The sequence below is a fragment of the Tympanuchus pallidicinctus genome, unplaced genomic scaffold (genome assembly GCF_026119805.1).
Source record: "Tympanuchus pallidicinctus isolate F22 unplaced genomic scaffold, pur_lepc_1.0 scaffold1, whole genome shotgun sequence".
Lineage (NCBI taxonomy): Eukaryota > Metazoa > Chordata > Aves > Galliformes > Phasianidae > Tympanuchus > Tympanuchus pallidicinctus.
In genome coordinates, this window is record NW_026294618.1 from 51,217,849 (window position 1) to 51,238,781 (window position 20,933).

Sequence of the window (20,933 nt, forward strand, 5' to 3'; positions counted from 1 at the left end):
TCAACTGGATTGCACATCTCACCTCTGCGTTATGGTGAGGCCTATCCACCTTTTGGACATTCTCTCATTATATTTGATATCTGATAGCTTCAATTCTAATTATATTTTATTACGGTGTGTTATCTTGCATTCTGATACCATATTTAGTAAATGATTTTGTTTCTCTTCAGATCGTTGCCACTGTTTTTAATCATTTTGGGGTCCCCTGTTCCCTTTTTTTCCAGAGGTGTGGATTTTGTGAAATTCCTCTGCCCCACCAGTCACGGAACTCAGCCAAACCAGCCTGTAAACCGTTGACACTCTACAATTTCTTTTTAAAAAAGCACAAATTTAAAACAACAATAATAATTATAGTAATGATAATAATAATAAATTTGTTCAAACAAAGCCACCTAAAATATTTAGTTTATGGCAGGAAGAAAACAAAGATCTTTAGATTGTTTATCCTCTGCAGCATTTTCTTTCTCTTTTCTATTTTTTGTCCCAAATTGAATAAATGCCCAAACTTAGCCAATTGCAGTTATTCCTTTAGCAGGACTCATTTGAAGTTCAAATCCAGAAAGAAACATCCTGAAACAGTTAATGGCTGTTGCTATAGCAAGCTAAGACATGTGTAGTCAAGTCCCTTGCTTGATTGCTTACTGCTCTGGAGTGATGAGGTCATGTTAACATCAATGACCCCCTGGACACATTTATTCTATCAAAATTATCATAGCAATGACCCGAGGCAAATCTCCTTCTTCTTACTTCCTTTTGCTTTGAGTGAGGGCTAGCTATTACTATAGCCATTCTAGCACACTTTGGCCTGTAGAAAGATTTTTTTCTGGCACTGATGAAAAAATACAAATAATGAATACTGGTTTTCTCATAGCATGCCTGACTACTGAGGATTGCTTTTGTATTTCTTTAAAACTCTTTTTCATAATAACTATTTTCTGCAACAATTTGAATCAATGGATTTCGTTTTGATAGCTCATATATAACAAAAATATTAAAGGAGTATACTAATGAACAGCATAAATGCCCTGTAAAAGGGTGGGATCAGGGTTGGAAATGGTTGAATGCAGAGTTCCTTAAGCAGAACTGACAATCTCAGATGTTAGGCATTTGACAGAGATGCAAGATATGCATTATTTTCCTACAAGTAAACTTAAAAATTGTTTGGTTATTTTTAATACCTCCTTTAAGCAGCAATGTAGCATACATGCTCAAAAACTGACTTTTAAGCACAATCACTCTACCTGGCAAGTTTTATGTGGCATTTTCCCACATTAATGGTTAATATCGTATGCTTACATCAAATCCACTTTTCTTAAAATGCTCACAAGTGCAAGTGTGGAAGTTAGATAGAAATTCTAAATGCTAGTTTGTGAAGCAGACTACTTCACTTCATTTTTCAATCATTCCTGTAAATTCTGAACTTCTGTGGCCATGAGCAGAAGAATAGCTCATCATGTGAATATCATAATTGCCCCGGAAAGCATGAAAATTACTTTGTAAATCACAAGAAGCTACAACATACTTCTGCCACTGCATAAGGAGAAGCTGGACATCTCATGGGTGTGCTCCCACTTACTGATGCCTGTAGAGCCCAGGGAACCTCTTTAGTCTCATGTCTTCATAAAAATTCACTCTTTATTTAGAAGGCAATTTTGTGTGGGGTTTGGAGAATTTAGAGGGGAACTCTGTGTGGGATTGTGGGGAAACCAGTCCTTATTTGAGGACTCCTGAATGGAAAAACTGGGGGCTTCTGTTTGCTTTTATGTCATATTTGAAGACAGATATATTCAACCATGTATGTTTCCTACATGTTTCTGGGGGATCTGAAAAAAATTGAAAAATAGAAGCGTATTTCAGGTGCAGTACACTGCCCAACTCAAATGCAATAGAAATGTTGCATGGCATTTTGAAATAACAAGTACATTTTGAATAAATAATCACTTCATAATTAAAAAAAATCTAAATAATTGAAACACATGTCAAGTTTATTTCTGAGATTCCTGGGTTTTTTCTTGATAAGAAAGCAATTCAGCTAAGTCAAGAAAAGTTAATAGAAGGTTCAGGTATGAGTAAAATATGTTGGTTCTATGCAGTTTCATTCGTTTCTAGGAAAAAATCTGATCTATGTTTGGCTGGAAATGATACTTAAAGTTTTTAGAAGCAAAGGTCCTCTTCACCAGTACTTTAAATTTTCCGAAGGCTGCCAAAGCAGAAATGCAACAAATCAGTAGAAACACAAATAATTTTCTTAAAGCTTTTTAAGAGACAGATCTTAATTATTGACTAGAAGGTGCACACTTCTAAAAAAGGAACAAAGATTGCAGTCTGTGCTTTCACGTATTTTTGCATTGTTGGTCTAATTAAGGTTTTAGCTCCACCTATGCACTTATATTACCAGAACAACTAGAGATACCACTTTGACAAAGTGGCATCACTAAGAGCAACATTGGGTCACAAGTAATTGTGTCTAACTCAGGTGTGCCTTTCCCACGTTCTTCACAGAACATATGCAACAATCAATGATGGTAGCTCTCAGAGAAAACTTTTTCTCATTTTGAAGGATAGTGGTTACTGGAAAACATGAAAATCACTCTGACAACATTTGTTTGCATCAATATGTGATGATAGAGTACAACCACACTCTTTCTTCAGAGGCTATCCATATTTGGAATTGTAGAATCATTTGACTTGGAAGGAACATTTAAAGGTCCCCCTGCAAAGTAATATAAGGGATACGTACAGCAAGATCAGGGTGCTCAGAGCCCAGTCTATTCTGACTCCAGGGACAGAGCATCCACCACATCCCTGGATACCCGTTTCAATGCGTTACTACCCTTACCATAAGTACAATTTTTAACTTATATTCAGTATAAATCTCCCCTCTTTTAGTTTGAAACCATTTCCCCTTATCCTATCACAACAGATCCTGCTAGAGAGTCTGACCCCTTCTTTCTTACAGCCCCCCTTTTGATACTGAAAGGCCATTTTCAGGTCTTTCCAGAGCCTTTTCTTCTCCTTGCCGAACAACCCCAGCTCTCTCAGCCTGTCCTCGTAGGAGAGTTGTTCCATCCCTTGGATCATTTTTGTGGTACTCCTCTGGACGCACTCCAACAGATCTGTGTCTCTCCTGTACTGAGGACTCCACATCTGGATGCAGTACTCCAGGCAAGGTCTCACCAGAGCAGAGCAGAGAGGCAGGATCACCTCCTTCATACTGCTGACCATGTTTCTTCTGATGCAGCCCAGGATACAACTGGCAAAATGTGCCATCTTGAACTGCTTTCCTTACGTATTCATCCACATACTCATAGTCGTGCTCTTCTTTCTGTTCCTTTTCACCTTCACACTTTCTAAGTGTCTTATTTGTTAGACCTGAGAAATCAACAAATAATGATTGTAAGGAGATTGAAGGCTCTGCACTTGCCCAGAAAAAAATGTACAATTCACACAACCACAAAAGTCAAAAACAAAGGAAAAAATATTCTCTTCTTTTTTCTGATATTCACAGAGATCTTAAGTGACTTACACACATTTCTGAACAACATTTGCAGCAGATCAAGAATGAAATCCAGCTGACCATTTTATAAAATGATCTTCACTTTTTAAGAATTCCTCTCTCAATTTTTGAGCTATGCTTGTACCACACAGTCTACAGACAAACCAGATAATCAAAGAACCACTGAATCACCAGTGTTGGAAAAGACCTCCAACATCATCTAGTCCAACCATCCACCTACCAACAGTATTTCCCGCTAAACCATGATCCTCAGTGTAACACCTAAATATTTCTTAATCTGTTGTCTACTCCCTGACAGTTGTCCACAGACCATTCAAAGGTTTAATAAAATGCTTTAGAAGTGTGATCACTGAGAGTGAAAAAGCAGAATTAAACTGTTAAGAGATGAGCAATCCATGTGCATCATGCAATACCTACAATCCCTGTTGCAGACTTGCTCCTATGTTCTTTGCCTGAAAAGATGAATATGTAGCTAGGAATATGTGGTGGCTTTTCAGGACTTCCTGAAGCCAAAATCCCCAGTTTTCTCTTATTCAGAATGTAATACAATAAATAGAGATGAAAGCTTGAGAATGATATGAAGTTTAAGTGAAAAGCCTTGAAGTTCATTTCTTTGCGTCCACACAGACCAACCTTCAGCCATACTGACCTTTCAAAAAATTGTGGCCTTCCCCCACCAGAGCAAAGACCCTCACATGAGGCCTCTTAGCAACTCCAGAGTAGGTGGGCTCTGCTCTAATCCCTTGTGTGGAAAGAGCTTGATTTTACTCTTCTCATGTGTGAGCTATAGCCTGCTGCCAAAAGGCCCCATGATCTCCTGCCTTGCTCATATATTCCTATTGTATCCCTCCAAGAAGCAGTGCCCCACATTTTCCCTCTGGAGCCACCATGTTTTTTGGCACTTCAGGAGTGGGAAAGAGATGTACAGCAGCAAGACAGGAACTGCTCAGGTTTGTCACAATGCCCCGTGTTTAATGGAGCTGAGAGGGCACTGTGTTTCAAAAGCAAATCTCATATGAAGTGGTATAATCGTGTGAAATACTGCTTTGGGAACAGCTGTTTCTGTTTGGTAAATTTACAGCAACGTAACTAGAAACAACTTGCAAATATGTACAAACCCTCACAGCCTATTTGATCTCTCTGCAAGGCCATGCTTATCGAATACATTCTTCCTTATGGCACTGAGCTTTTCAAACAAAAATTCTCCCAAGCTTATTCTTGGGACAACTGTATTCCCCTTTTCCAAGCAACCAGATGTATGATTGTTCTTATCAGTTCGTTCTAAGACTCTCCATGGCTGAGGTGCCTCTTCCTGAGAAATGGACAGGACTCATTTTTTTTCTGAAGTTCTGATTTTAAGGCCAGAAATAACCATTACATTCATCAGGGAGCTGTCTACCTGAACCAGAACACAACTTATCATGGACAAATTTGCTTTCAAGTACCCCTGCTTCTTTACAGGAATGACTAAATTAGCAATATATTTCCAGATCTAGACATCAAAAGGGAAAGGAATCCACCCTATGATGAGAAATTCAATGGAGATCTCACTCACAGCACTCACACAAGTGGCTACTATCTTCTTAACAAACATTTCCAGGTCTGTAGTTCATTTTCAGGTTGGCTGTGCTTGTTGTCAGTAAAAGTAAACTAATGAATAAAATGGGCACCGAATGAATAAGCTAATCTCTGTGATTCAGCAAGGAAAATATTGTTTGTGCAGTTAGACTCGCTAATACAGATATAAAGTACAGGATGCACATGGATGGCATAGCTAGACCTTCTTCTTTCCCAAACACAGAAAAACAAAATGATATACTTCTAAGCAAGACAACTCAAGGAGAAAAGGAAATTTAATGTCATCCGGCTAGAGTAAATCACAGTTGTCTCCCGTCTAAAATAAAATGTAGGACGCCTTCTGGAATGTATATATTTACACTTCAGTAAAGCATTAAGCAATGAATGGGATAAGCTGAATGATCCCAAGGGGATTTTGAACAGTGAAATCAATGCAATTTTTTTCCTACTTGAAAAAAATCCATTAGCCTCAACACAGAATTACTGAATCAGATATACCATCTACACTGCTAAGAAAACGAGGCTTGTGTCATCATGCCGTCTATCCATCCATCTGCCAATCTCTACAGTACTTTTTAAAGTTTGTCCTTGCCAATTTCAGTCAAATTTGAAAAGGGGGAAGAAGCCATAGTGTGATTACAGAAGAGAAAGTTGTATTAGATCCTCTGTTGAAAGAGAGGCATGCAGAACACAGCTGTTACACTCTCCATTTGGCAGCAAACAGAAGGATAAATCAGCATGTGTGTATTGGTTGGCTACTCAACACACACATAGCTCCAAACCTGCTCTTTTTCATATAATAGGAGTACCATAAGGAGAGTTTTGGTTATTATCAGGGAAGGAGGGAAAGGAGCAGCAGGGGACAACAGACCTGAATCCTTATGAAACTAAATTTCATTAACTCCGCTCTTCCTGGAACAATTTGTATAATTATGTTTGCCTTTATAGTGGAAAGGGAATGTTTTGCAGACTAAAAATTTCCATTTGTCTCACTCACATTCTCAGGTGGGTAGGATTTTTTTTTCTGAATATGCTAGCTTTTTTTCACAGACTTCAAGGTCACTAACAGTTGCCATAACTCTCAATTCTGCACTCATCCAAAATGCAGGCACAAAAGTAACCTGTCATCATCACTGCTGGAAGGCAACCAGTGCTGGAAACCCCAGTTCATGTATATAAAAGGTTGCACGAGTAAACACTCCTGGCCACGATCATAATAGAGTTTTATAGCTGTGGTAAATATCTCAGTTCAGGATTTATGCTGCATAAACTAACATTCAGCCACATTAATAACATTTAGCATTTGATATGACTAACTTGAAAACAATAGTTGTGAATTATTATGCACAATAATATTGTGAACCAAACAAGGTAAAATAACATCCTTGTGTCTGAGCATTACTTCAGTGAAAAAGCACAGAACGGAAGAGTGTATGTATTAGTCAAAGTGTTTTTATTAACAGTAGTGTTTTATTTGTTGTGAGCCTGGTTCTGATGCTCCTCAATCCTAGTGAGAGTTAATTCCTTAGGGAGTGCTACTGGAAGTCAGTGTGCAGAATAAGAGCTAATGAAATGAACAGACTATTCCCTGGGCCGATATCCATTGATATCAATTGACATTTGATATCCATCAATCATTCTTTCTAGTGATGGTTTATAATGTCTTTAAAAACTGTTAAAAGTAACAATCAAAATATTTCATATGTACTGCAGGGTTAAAATTCATGTATGGTTAACATTTATTTCTGTAGGGAATGTACTAGCACATTGTTTGGAACAGTTTAATCTTAAATTCAATTAAAAAAAAAAAAAAAGAATTTCCTGAAAGATACAAACAACTGCTGACTTATTTCACTGTCATTTTATTTCTAATTTTTCTTCTTTACCACTTTTTTCTAGTCTATCTTTCTGGTTTTATTGAATCCTTACAGTCATTACTTTCTGTTGCTGCACTACTGTTGATAAATATTTTTTTAATTACAAATCAAACACTTCATATATTAATAACTCTCACAGAAAACATTTGTCATGGACTTTAAGGATTTGCATATTCCAGGTGCCATCATACGTCATTGCAGGAGGGCATAGAAAAGTATAAAGTCTGTGTGGATATAGAGGGAATAGAAGCTCTGTGTGGCATCATGCCCCCTACTCAATCCCATCTGCTCTTCTGCACACCACCTTCCACCATAGAATATCCTGAGTTGGAAGGGACTCATAAGGATAATAAGTTCCAACTCCTGGCTCCGCATAGTACCATCCAAAAATCAGACCACATGTCTGAGCGCTAGTCCATATGCTTCTTGAACTCTGGAATTTCTGTGCCATGGCCACTCCCTTGGGATCCTGTTCCAATGCTTTACCACTGCTGCTGAGGAAATTTTATTGATATCCAATCTGAGCCTCCCCTGAAAAAAGGACCACCGCAGAAACATGCGTGGGCAGAAAATGGGAGGGGCGACTCATACAAAATCCTCTTTAGTTCCCTTCATGTAACACTGCAACACTTTTTCCTTGTAATGAGTTCTACATGCTCCTGCCTGGAAACTCATTTTTATTGCAAATATTTTATATGCAGTCAAATCTAATAAATAAGGGAAATGTGTAAAGGATGCAGAGTCAATGCTTTCTGTTCCCTGCTGTACAACCTGAATATTAGCTAAGAATAAAACTAAGTTTAACTAAAAATAAGTATAATTTACCAAAGAGTACACATAATCCTATTAAGTGATGCAGTCTGATTATTTTAACTCATTATTTTAACATTTTTTGTTAGCTTATCTCAGAAGATACATCAACAAGGAATAAGGTCTGTGATATGGCCCAAAATAAAAGGAAAAATAATACAGTTATTGTTTTAAAGATAATTACAGGACTCAAGGAGGCAAAGAAGGTAATAAAAATTTTTCCATAGTTAAAAATGAAAGTAAAGGAAGAGTTGTCATTCACATATACAGTATAGGGTTCCTAATTCATGTTGCTTATCCCTATGGTTGAATTCAGAAAATTAGTGCATGTTCCCTGTGATATTGCCAAAGTAAGAACTTTTTAAAATGTAATTTAAAATTCTTCATTTTGCTTAAATTTTGAAATTACTATGCTCCATTCATTTCAGTGTTTTTGAGTATAGCTCTGTAACCAAAAGTATTGCCCTAAATTGTACAATATGAAGAACAGGAGCAGAAATTTCTTAAATCATCTCCATTGCCAAAGATAGTATACTATTTTTGTGCACACTGAATTGCAATCAAAAGGCCCCTTCTGTTTTTCCCAGCCTTCCTAAATTAAGTGTTTAAGGACAGAACATTCAAATATCTTTTCTAAAGTGTCTGGATACCAATTAAAACAAACAAACAAACAAACAAATAAACACAAAAAAAAGCCACCTAAAACAAAACAGCATTAGATAATGTTTCAGAAACTCCAGTTAGAAGAAATTTCAAAATTAAAGTAAAACAAACCAATACAGCAAGTATTTCAGGTGAAGAGTTACAACTTTGCAGAATTGTGACTATTTTTAAGGAATTCAAATTCAGTCAAATCTAAAAAAATAAGATTATATTTTTAGTGGCCAAATCAGGTTTTATTGAAACAGTAGAATAAGGATGAATTTCTTAGAAACAAAGATAATAAATACTACCTTTACAAATATGAACTCTGCAAGGAAACAATAGAGGCGTTAACACTGAAAGAGAACCATGTTGCCTTTCTCCTCAGAACAACCTAGCCTTTGATAAGAAATGGCAGTTTTGTCTGTAACTGTTTTTATTTTGTTTTGTTTTTCTGAGAGAGAGAGACAGCATGGATTCAATATCCGTATTAGGAATTTGAAATGGCTTGATGCTTTGGAAGTTGGCTTAACATTCACAAGTAGAAGTTTAAAGATTAGTCAGTGAATGGTACATTTCCTCCCACTCAAAACCCACAGCAGTGTCTCTGTGTTGTTAGTCTTGACATATTTTCTAATCCATTATCCTCTGAATTAACAGAGCAGAATACACTCTGGAACAGTGCTGCACGCAACAGTGGACTCCTGGGGATCCCTTGACTGGCCAGGAAGAACTGCTTTATCTTCTAATCAAATCTCCTGTGTAATTTTGCAGTTAACTTTAAATTAAGCTCAATAATTTGGACTTCACTAACACACAGCTTTGAAAAAAACCTTCAGCTTTGATCTGGGTGTGCCAGTGTACCATCTATCATCACTCTTTGTTCTATGTTATTAGATTTACCTGTCTCCAACTTTTAATTCACAGTATACTCAAAGTTATGCAAAAATTGTTCAGGGATATCCTCCAAGGCAGTTAAACAAGAGAGGCTTTGTAGTCTTGCAGAAAAAGCTTTATGATATTGTCTCTTGATTTTCTGTGTGTGCTGAACAGAGGTACTGAGGATTTGATAGGACAGTGGGGAATGATCTTAAGCTCAAGGAAGGAAGATTTAAATTGGATGTCAAGGAGCAGTTCTTTAAGGTGGTGAGGGTGGTGAGGTGGTGAGGTGCTGGAACAGGCTGCCCAGAGAGGCTGTGGAGGCTCCATCCCTGGAGCTGCTCAAGGCCAGATTAGATGGGGCCTTGGGCAACCTGGTCTAGTACCAGATCTAGAGGTTGGTGGCCCTGCTTGTAGCAGGGGCTTGGAACTTGATGATCTTTGACATCCCTTCCAACCCAAGCCATTCTATGATTCTATGATTGTTTTGTTTGAAAATCCTCAGTGACATAGGTTAATCTTTACCTGAACTTAGGTCTCACCTAACAGTCTATGTACAATGAGCTCAGATTTAATTAACTGCAGCATTCATGAGGAATAACGCAAGAGAGATATGATTGAAATCAGAAACATAGCTTAGAACTGGACCAAGTGGAAGGAATTAGAGCTGCAAATCTTTACAGGAGCAGGAGCAAGAAAGTCTTCAGCAGCTCTAACTTCAATTTTTTCTTTAGTGTACTTGGGCGTACAACTAGAACTATTTACAAAGCATACATCTCTAGCCATAAGCTTGGGGAAATGGATAGGAATAAAACCTGAGATAGGAAATGGGCAGAAGAAGCAAAAGAGCCTGACTGATATCTGAAATTTGAAAGAAATATTTTTTCTGGAATCAGGAAGGACTATAAAATTAAGTGTAAGATGTGAAAACCCAGATTTCAGAGAAGGGACAACAAAATAATTGTTAGGATCTTAATGGGAGAACACTGAACAGAAGATAATTTTAAAAAATAATAATAAAATTTGAAAAGGGTTACTAGAAAACTTTCCTGTCGTAGAGAATCTGGAGTTGGAAGGGACCTGCATGTGTCAGCTCCAACTCTTGGCTGCATACAGGACCACCCAAAATTCAAATCCTGTGCCTGAGGATGGTGACCAAAAGCTCCTCGAACTCCAGCATTGGGGCTGTGACTACAGCTCTGCATAGCCTGTTCCATGCCCATTTCACTCTGGTGCAGAACCTTTCCCTAAACCCCAGCCTGACCCTTAGCTGACACAGCTCCATGCTGTTTTTTTGGTCCTGTCACAGTCATTAGAGAGCAGAACTCAGTGCTGCTCCTCATCTCCCTGTGAGGAGCTGTATGCCACCATGAGGCCTCCCCTTATCTTCCTCTTCTCTGGGCTGAACAAGCCAAGGGACCTCAGCCACTCCTCACATCTTGCTCTCAAATGGCAAAGAAAAATAGAATTACATAAAGTAAAAATGGTGAAGTTCTGGGGATTCTAGAAGCTTATCAAGGACAAATAAGACTTAGTAGGAAGGACAAAAGAGTAATTTTACTAACTCAGAATGAATAAAGAGTGAGAAAGCAGGCAGACTCTACCTAGGGCAGATGGCACTTAGCAATGATGCCTTGTTTTGCTATGCTTCTGAATCACAGTAAGTAAAAGCTCCAAAACAGGAACAGCTGCAAGTAGTCCAAGTTTGTCTTTATGACTGAAAATATTGAACACCTGAGCACTACATTTACAGAACTTGTACCCCTAACTGTGATTTAGAAAGGGGCTGGGAAATCTCCTTGTTGCAATGGAGTAGAATAGAAGGTACCGTTTAACCATGAACACCTCACTCACACTTGCCCTACCCTACAGGGACTGAATCACCCATGGTGGTGATTCAATTGCTCCCTGCAGCATGGACATCAGTTGTCAAAGTCAAGTCCCAGTCATGTGCAGGTAGTTCCCTTGGCACAAGAGAGTTCATCATTAACTCATCTTGTTAACAATGTTGTCCTGGGGTTTAAACAGAGAATGCTGTTCTCTACAGCTGCCAGCCTGGAAGCTTCACCATTTACCACTATAAAATATCATCAGATCATTAAGTTGTAACAAAATGGAACCTACAGGGAGATTTTTCAAAGCCACCAAATAACAAATATGAGATTATCTTCCAAAGCAGCTTGCTGCAAACCTAAACGCTGTTAGAAAAACTGTTCCCAAACAATCAACCTCCACAGCAGTACAGATTATTGAATATTCAATACACTACAGTAATTTTTAAATATAAAGGTTTTTTATGTTGCATTTGCATAGTTTCAGATAAGCAGTCTTTTTTTAGGAGATTGGCACACTGAATGAGAAGACAGTGAAGAAGAGATTTTATGGGAATTTCTTATACTGATATCAGTTATCAATAAACAAATGCTGTGAGGATGAGTATTTGTGCTTTAGCCTTCCAAATGTGCTGGTGTTATGATTAATGTAATGTATTCATTTTTGAAATATAACTAATGAAACCATCTGAGTTTTTTTTTTTTACTTCAAAGTCTTAAGGATTTATCCTCATATCATCTGGCTTCTCTACTTGAATATGTTCTGACAAATTGAAAAGTTAAAAGAGAAGTAGAAAGCCTAACCAGTTATCGCAAATGGTGTCCTTGAAAACAATTAATAGTCAAGTAATTTGCTCAATGCTAATTTTTCTTCAAAATAAATAAAAAAGTTGAAGACATCCTCAAATGTTTAATATAAATGGCTTGCTTATCCTTAATATATCTGTTGGAATTAATTTTTATTTATTTATTTATTTATTTATTTATTAGTAGCAGAAGATGTATAGATTCTTAGGGAAAAACAAAGTGCATATTTCCACACAAGTCCGTTTCTAAAAACTACTGAGTACTCATGGTTCAGTGTCAAACGGAGTTTAATACCATGCTGCTGTTGAGAGCTTGGATGAATTTGCCTTACGGCATTTATGGAGAAGGAGCAGAAATGTTCATCACTTTCGACTGAAGCACAGATTCCAGATGAAAATCACACAAGAAAATGCTGCATATAAGTTATTTATCAAGGCAGGAGTTAAGCTTTGCTAAAACATAACTCAAATCATAAGTCTTAACTAACCTTTAATCACACGGTTTTCCACTAATGTTGCTTCCCCAGTCGCGTCCTTCTCATTGTCACGATGCACCAAATCATTCTGGCAACTAACAAAAACATCAGCATCTTGATTTGAGCACAATTTCTTCTTGGTGTCTACGCAGAAATTCTGAAATTATATAGAAGAAAACATTGACTTCACGTGTAAATCTTTACTCCAGACTCAGTATTTTTAGAGATGTGACAGATAAGAACAACATTCTTTGAGTCACTTCTCTGGAATTTAACCACAAATCTTCTGTTTGCCAAAGCAAATCATCAGTCACCATAATTCTTATATTTGAGACAAGTACTTCACAAAATAAGATGATTAAAAGATGCTATATGTAAACAAATAATCTTTAAAACAGACCTTCCTTCTCTTTAATTGGCTATGTAGATTCAAACACAAGGAGGAAGTTTACCCATCTCTTCTGGCTGATGTAGAGTTCTTCTTGAATAAGTATTTGAATAAGTACTTCTATTGTATTAATGATTGATATAACGAGTTATGAAATTAGTTCTGATATACATTATATCACAAATCTGTGTGAAGTCTGACATTTCAATTACATTTATTCAGTAGCATTCATAGCATGGAGAGATAGTAAGATGATAGGAATAGACAATTATGGTGTAATTAATTATAATGCCATACTATAACATGGCAGAAAATAAGTTTCACCCCTTGAATTTCATGCTTGATACAGATATTTTTGTAACTCTATTTTTTTAAAGTGTAATCTATTTATATTACAAATATTCAGTCAAAAAAATGTTTTTTTACCTGTGTAAGTAGTTGTTAATTTAAAGTGTCAAAAAAGTTTATCTTTATTGCAAATATGGAGTAGCTGTAGAGCTGCAGTGCCTTAGAGTTCAGTTGCGATCACTATACCAGAAAGTCCATTTTTTTCAGATAATTTGTAAGGTTTTCCATTCAAAATCTTACATAGATTTTCCTCAGCAAAGATAAAATCATTCTATTCGGAGACAAAAGGTCACTTTGGTAAAATTGACAGTAGTTACAGAACAATAGTGTCTGATCTTTTCAGGATCAACCCACAGTTTGTGAAAGTAGAACACAAACTCAATTTTTAAACAATAATCTGCCCCTTCTACAGAAGACACCAGCTAGCAACAAGAAAGTCACCAGTAACAGAAATATTTATGAGAGCATATTGAGCAGAAGAGCTGAAGATAAAACCTGTAAAATACATGGACAATTTTCCTCAGGTCATGACATGATACAAGTGGAAAATACTATTTTTTTTTTCATTTAGAAGAACCCCGAGTAGTTCTCCCTTTTCTGAATTAACACTGAAAGCTCGAACTGCAGGGGTTGACTGAGTTACAGTGTTTGATGCAAGTCTGTGGTACAGTCTGTACAGTGCTGGCTAGCACTCTCCTTGATTGCAAAAGAGCCTCTGACACCAAGCAAAGCTTGTAATAGTGATGTAATTCATGAAAGAAATTCAAGCCGAGGAAAATTTTTCAAAGAGAATGGAAACATCAGAAAAAGCCCTTAATGGCAAGAAATAAAAATAACCCAGTGGAAATGATATGGTTAGAACTAAAACAATGCTAATCTGGTGAAATATGGAATGACTTTACTGAAGTTGCAGGATCTTTCACTTTCTTTCACCAGCAGAGTGTGGCCCTTCTCTGATCTCCAGTTTTTTTCTTGATCATCTGCACCCTAATATGCCTACAGATTTGTTGCCAGCCTGTCCCTGGTAATATGAGCGCACTCTACGGGCACTTACTGAATACCTTCTAAATGGAGAAAATACATGCTTAAATAACAGTTTTCAAGGCCGTCACTAAACTTGTCCTATCCTCACTACCATTCACGTCTGTTTATCACAATTGAAAGGTCTTGGGAAAGACAGGGATGTATTGCTGGCAAATTGTTTGAATTATTGGGGATAATTGGCACGCAGAATGCTTTCAGTCAAAAGTCAGTTTTCAGGAAACTAAATGACTTTAAACTATAGAAATAATAGTAAAAAATAAATCAAATTAAAAAAACCCAACACTGACATTCTTTTATTTTCTATTCAGATCCTTATTTAGAATATTAATCCTTGCAATCAAAATAATAAATTAATATGTTCAGAATATTTATTTTATGTTGCCTTAAATAACTCAGAAACAAATCTTGGTGTTCAAACAGAAATATTCTCTCATTAGGAATAGCGTAACTGGAGTTTGTACTGATCTTATCAGTCCACAACAAAGACAAACATCGTGATAGAGTAGTTGCCTGGAGCTCACTGTAAATAAATTAAAATATGCAGAACTCAAACACGTAAGAACCAACAGGATAACAGGAATTGGACTGTCACTTCCTTATCTGCTGAGATCTGATATCACTTTAACATCCTTAACGGATCTACAGGTAACAGTTAAACCAGAGACAAGCAGAGATAAGAAGCTTTTTTAAACTGCACAAAAATTACAAAGTCTTAAAGTAATCTTCCACATACTAGGCAGGTTTAACAGCACAGTCTATATGGAGGTTCACTCACTGTCCATAAATAACTCAGAGGGCAAACAAGGTTGTAAAGGTAAGATAGTGTAGCAAAGTCTCTCTCAGGAAATAAGAGGCGTTAGATCAAACAGGATGAGTGTGAGGCTCATGTGAGAACTAAAAGACCAGAGATTCATCATTTTAGTAAGACAAAACTTGCAACATTCTGCAGAAGCTGAAAATGAGTGCAGAATTTATCCAACATGTATGGATTGAAGTAGCAAACTGAGTTTCAGAGAGAGCAGTTGGAATTAATTTCCCTTGGTTGCTTAAAGAGCATAATGCGTTACACTTACGTGTGCGTGTGTAAGTTCACCTCAACAGCTCACCCCTTGCCCACCCCAGAAGCAGTGACGTCTGCACACACAAAAATACTTTGCCCTTCTACAGCACCAGAAGCAGAGAAGCTTTTCCAAAAACACCAATTGCCCTTGCAATTGCTAGCTGCTGCTTCTCACAGCTCCAAGCTGAATTCTTATCTGCCTTTAGAAATTCAGGCTATTAATAGTCCCTGAGAATATTTCTTCCATTAATATGTGCAATTGCTTTTTGAATTCATTTACAATTCTGATATCAACATCATGTGCCAATGAGTTCCAGAGCTTACTTCTGCATTGTGTAATTTTCCTTTTTTCTTTAAACCATCCTACCAAATAATTTCATGCAGCTTTTGTGTTCACTCTCTATTCACTTTCTTCCTGCATTCAGGTTTTTACATATATAATCTCTCTCCTGAGTCATTTCTTCAGGTTGAGGAGCTCTATAGAGTGTTGTATCTTTCCTCTTAGAGGATCAAAATTATAATCCATGATGCACAAGATCCTGACATTTCTGCTTCTTTGCAAGCAGAATGTCTGCTAAAAACTACTGGAGGCAATCTGCATACCACACATAAAGCCAGCATCATGATTTGGTCACAACTTCTCAGTAAGACAAGGAAAACTAATTGGAAGAGTAGCCCAGCAAAACAAGTATAACCTCTGAGGCAGAATAGCAGACAGAGGAGCTGTTAAAGCATACAAGAAGTAAAAACTGTTAAATCTGTATATAAAGAAAGAAAACAATTTATGTGTTCATAATATGCATTACTATTTTAGTTGCTTTTCTTGTTTAAAAAAAAAAAACACAATGAAAGAAAGCTTCAACAGTATCTAGAACATTCAGAGTAAGGAAGAGAAGCAGCATTTGTTTAAAGTGCAGAAAAGTGTGGGAGTAAATATGAAACCAACAGCTGTCATAGTCTCTGAAAATGCTATGAGAGATGTAGTGGCATAAACCAGTTTGACAAAACGGTGCCTTTCCAGACAGAAAGTCAAGCTGTTGTATGATTACAAATGACTCCAGTGAAGAGGAGTACTCATTTGCTGGAGCAATCAGTGCTGGACATGGCACTACACCTTTGGAGTATATTTATTATGAGTCACCCATGCTAGCAGATACAGATCATAAACCTTTTACTACAATCTTTAAAGACAATTTGGAGAGGCACACTTTACTGTCTTCAGAAAATCAAGCCAAAGCTCTAGACAGATACTTTTCTTTGGCATATACTACACTGGTAATTTACTTGTAAAATGCTTAATTGCTACATGCACCTTGCCAGCAGGAAAGAAAAAAAAGAGTGGAAGTGTGATAAATGGCTTTTCAGTCCAAATACATCATGCTCCTTTCAAACAAAAAAGGCCATTTATCAGCACTACAAACTAATATTCTGCAAGAGAGTCATAAAACAGAGTGTTCATGGAGAGGCCCAAACTAGGCTGAAAATTCAGCTTTTAATATTTTGAAGTGTGTTTTAAAGACATGATGAGAGAAAAATATAGAAGGGCACATCAATCTGACAAGCTAGTCACTGTTGCTGATATACAGAGAAAATCTCATGAGTTTCAGAGCATCCTGTACACTGACAAGCTACCTAGATCAATAGGGATCATTTGGCTCCAAACTTCATGATATCTGTATGACTGTCTATAGGCAAAATTAAGAGCTGGAGCAAATCAGAGAAAATACTCAGAATTTGAGTCCCATGTGGTATCAATACAGAACCAGGGTAAGAACTATCTCAGGCCCTCCTGAAACATAAATCCAAATTCTTTCCTGGTTCTTATGTGTCTAAGCTGGAGTAATTACATTCCTTTAAACTTATTCAATCCAGAATTACAACAACGTTATTCAAAATAAAATTTCATCCACTATATGAATAGAAGGAATGGATTTCTTCCATGTAACAGATGGGAAGCGTGAATTCAAATGACAGAAATACAAAAATGGAAACTGCTGACATGTCTAAAGAAATTTGCATTATTATGGCAGTCAGTTAGGACTTGAAAGGAAATTACTGCCTTTGGATTATTACTCACTTGCATCCCAAGGTAGCCTTCTTACATGATCCATTGGCAAGGCAACTTATCTTGCAGATCAATGTACTTTTTGCAAGGACAGAGTGTACCTATGGCTAAGGGCACTGACAAGGGTCTATGGTTTAATACTGAAAAATTTTAACAGCCTTCCCCATTGCACTGATTCCAGTACATGATATCAAGCCTTCATTTTCCACAGTCCACTGGACTGTGGAAAAGAAGAGCTAGTTAGAAGATGCTTTAAAAAGGCCATGAGAAATAAAGAAGATCCTCATTTAACCTCATTAACATACAGAACAGAAACACATTGGAAAATTTTTTGCTTGCAGAACTCATAAGGTACTATAAACTACAGATGAACTGTTTTTGCCCAAGAAAGGGTCAAGATTATATCATTTCAAAGGCAAGAACAAAATCACATTAGTTAATGAGCTCTTTTTTGCCTGGAAGGGACATGGAACTCTGACTAAATAACTTTTCTTTTAAATCAGGGTTCAAATTCTTAACAGGATTCTCCTGTACAAGGTACTCTCTGTATGTGCTTACAACACCACAGTTAATTTTGTGTTGTCAGGTTTTTCTGAGGATTACAATGGAGATGCTATATAATAAAGTCATGATATCCTGTAGGCAGATGCCACTGTGGGCATAGAGTTCAAAATGCGTATTTAAAAATAAGCATATTCGTGAAAGTGGAGAGAGCTTTAGCTTATCTTTGCCCAAAGCTTGAATAAGGATTTCAAACTCAAAACTAAGCAGAAAGTCACGCTACAGTTACATCCTTTTCTAAAGAAATAAAAACAGATAGCATATCAGACTGAATGGTCTTCAAAAAACCAACAGCATGCAGAACACACTGAGCTTTACCCAACGCTCAAGCTATTTGTGAGCTTGAATGAATATTCCGATGGCATAGTGACTAACAGTGAATAAACAGCGAAGGAAATGGCATTTCTGTAAGAACGGAACAAACTCTTCTGTTTTGGGGATCTTTTTCCGGCACGCGACGAAGGTGCTTGCGGCAGCCGCTAGATGGCTGTGTTCTCTGCCTTATGCCCAGCCTGAGCACCTCGAAGTTATTCCCAAGGGTGTACAATTCAGCAATACAAAAAATAGCTAAACGCTTAGCGCCTCACCTCTCACCTGACAAAGATTTCTCCCTCTGGTCCACCCCTTTCCCTGCATTGAAACCACATGCGAAGCAAATTTCACAGTTGTATCAAGGCTAGGCAGAAGGAAAATACTCATCAGAGCTGATCATTTCTTGGGGTAGTGCTATGCAGTGAAATGCTAAAATATCTTACCTAAACAGACTGAGGTTTGATCGTTTACCTGTTTAGCAGGAGAGCTGGAATTGATGATCTCTTGATGTCCCTTCCAACCCCTACAATTCTGTGATTTAGGAGGAGAAAGAGCAGCAAATGGGGAAAAACAAAGTGTCCAGCCAGCAGCATAACCTTTAGAGAAGGGCTGCTCTGTGTGCATATCACAGCTTTTCAAAGAAATCTCGTATGGCTTTAAGAAGGTAACTAAAAATCGCTGCTCTTTAAGAGTAGTTCTCACATTTCAGATAAAAAATTCACAGAAATCTATGGCTGATTTAGCTACAGATGAATTGCATCATGTTATAAATAAAAATATGCAAGTGTGTGTCTTTATTACATTCTGCTAAAATTCTTTGCTTGCTCCAGAATTTCAGAGCTGAAGCTCTCTGTTCTTATCCAACAAGTTTCATGCACTCATTCAGAGCTCACAGTATTCATCTAACCACTTATTGTTGAATAAGATCCTTTTCTTTACCAAAAATCAGTCCAAGAACGGTACAGAATATGTCTCAAAAGATTTTTAAATGAAGATTTGCTACCAAAAGATCTATTATGTCTGTGGGTAACTAGAACTGTTGGTCTCTTTTTTCTCAGGCATACTTTTCCTGCTCTGTTTGTATACAAGCAAAAGAACAGAAAACAATTTAGGACATCTTTGAGTGTTCTAGATTGAAACAATTAGCCAGTACAAAATCACTGAACGTATACCTTCAGATATTAGTGATGCAAATCCAAAGAGTATTTTGAAATGGTTAGCAATAGTTCAAATGCTAGATATAGAACTGCATGTCATCTCAGCTCTATCTCTTCATTCTCCCCTCCTCCTACCTCATAAAATACACAAAGGGCGAAGTGCTTGTCTCCCAGGGCCTCACAGCAGAGAAGAGGGTTTTTTTTTTCTTTAGCTAGAGTCTATGATATTTGTATTCTGTTTCTTTTTCAGATACACCTGCACCTCAAAGCATGCTTTTTCCTGAGTACTTAGACTGTGACGGCACTTCCTTTGTTCAATGCCTTGTGTGTATTTTTTTTCCACATTTTACATGCTGGCATGTTCCTGTACTCATATCTTCAGAAAATTAGTGGGTATTGGCTAGGTTTCCCTGCTGTCCCCCTCCTGCACATCCCACTCCTAACCATGTCACCTCTGCTGCAGCACTGCCTGCCTGCCTGCCTAGCCTGCTGCGCTCAGCCATGCTGGTGAGTGCTCAGCTGCAGAAAACAGGCCCCAGCTGCCTCAGGTTGCACAAGGAAAGGCATTTAGCAGCCACCTGTGAAAATTCTGGTTTCCATGACACTCATTGCATGAGAAAGTGACTGTGAACTGAAGCAAGAACTGGACCCCATTGCTCAGGATTCTTAACTCTGAGGCAGGCTCTGCTCTTCCCCAGGATGGCTCTTGGAAAAAAATAAAATAAAAATCTGAAGATGTGAATTATTAAGATCTGCTACTATATTACAATTGCATCTGACCTTGGCAAGTGGAAGTGCTTGTTTGCTCAAAATCTATGAAATGTTGCATTTTGTGAAATCACCACTTAAAAAGAAGATGCAAATTCTTCTCATTTATCTTAATGGGACATTAACTGGAAATTTAATTACAAGGAGAACTAATTATCTGCAGGTCTGCCAAACTGCAGATGTAATCTACTCAACAGAGTGAAATGTGAATGCTGAAATCAAGTTCAATTTAATGAGGGAATATTTGAACTGAAACCAAATGAAAAGAAGAAAATTTCCTGTAACTCCTGATAGAGAGTCTCAAATGAGGAGTCCCTCACTGCACCGTTCTCCTGGCTGCCTCTCCCTCAAACCTCAGGTCTTCTCTGCCAAAAGAAAAAAAAAAAAAGAAATATTATCCACCCTGGTCCAGATCAAGATATGTCTCAAAATCTCTTCACCATTATCCTAAGCAGGCACTGTGCAAAAGTAAAGACATAGCCTGACTACCTGCTTCTTCCAAATACTCTCTCTCAGTCTCTATTTTCAGCTCGGGGAATTTCCTGAGTTTGATGCGGTTTGTATGTTTGTAACCTTCAACGAGTCCAAGCATTTGTCCAGTCTCCCCTTGAACTCCTGATCCACTTGCAGCTTTGTTCTGGCTCCCCTTGGTCTGAATGTATCCTGCCCCATTTCCTGTAATTGTGGCCCTGCAGAGAGAGTTGGGGAGGGAGAGCAAGAGTTTTAAAATAAATCATTTTCAAGTTTTGGCTGTTGTGCTTCCCTTCCTAGCATTAGTCTGCAGGTCCAGCTGCAGGGCTCACACTGTGCTTC

General features: G+C 37.6%; 1 protein-coding gene across 2 annotated transcripts in view; it reads right to left on the reverse strand.

The window, feature by feature from the left end:
* Positions 1 to 2,330: 2,330 nt before the first annotated feature.
* Positions 2,331 to 20,933, reverse strand: part of THEMIS (thymocyte selection associated) — a 75,486-nt gene continuing 56,883 nt past the window's right edge. For both annotated transcript variants that reach the window (XM_052681304.1, XM_052681294.1), the window contains 2 exons: positions 12,430 to 12,574; positions 2,331 to 3,372 (listed from right to left, as the gene is read on the reverse strand). In XM_052681304.1, the coding sequence (XP_052537264.1) occupies positions 2,954 to 3,372; positions 12,430 to 12,574 (564 nt within the window). In that variant the 3' untranslated portion in view covers positions 2,331 to 2,953. The remainder of the gene's footprint in view (positions 3,373 to 12,429; positions 12,575 to 20,933) is intronic.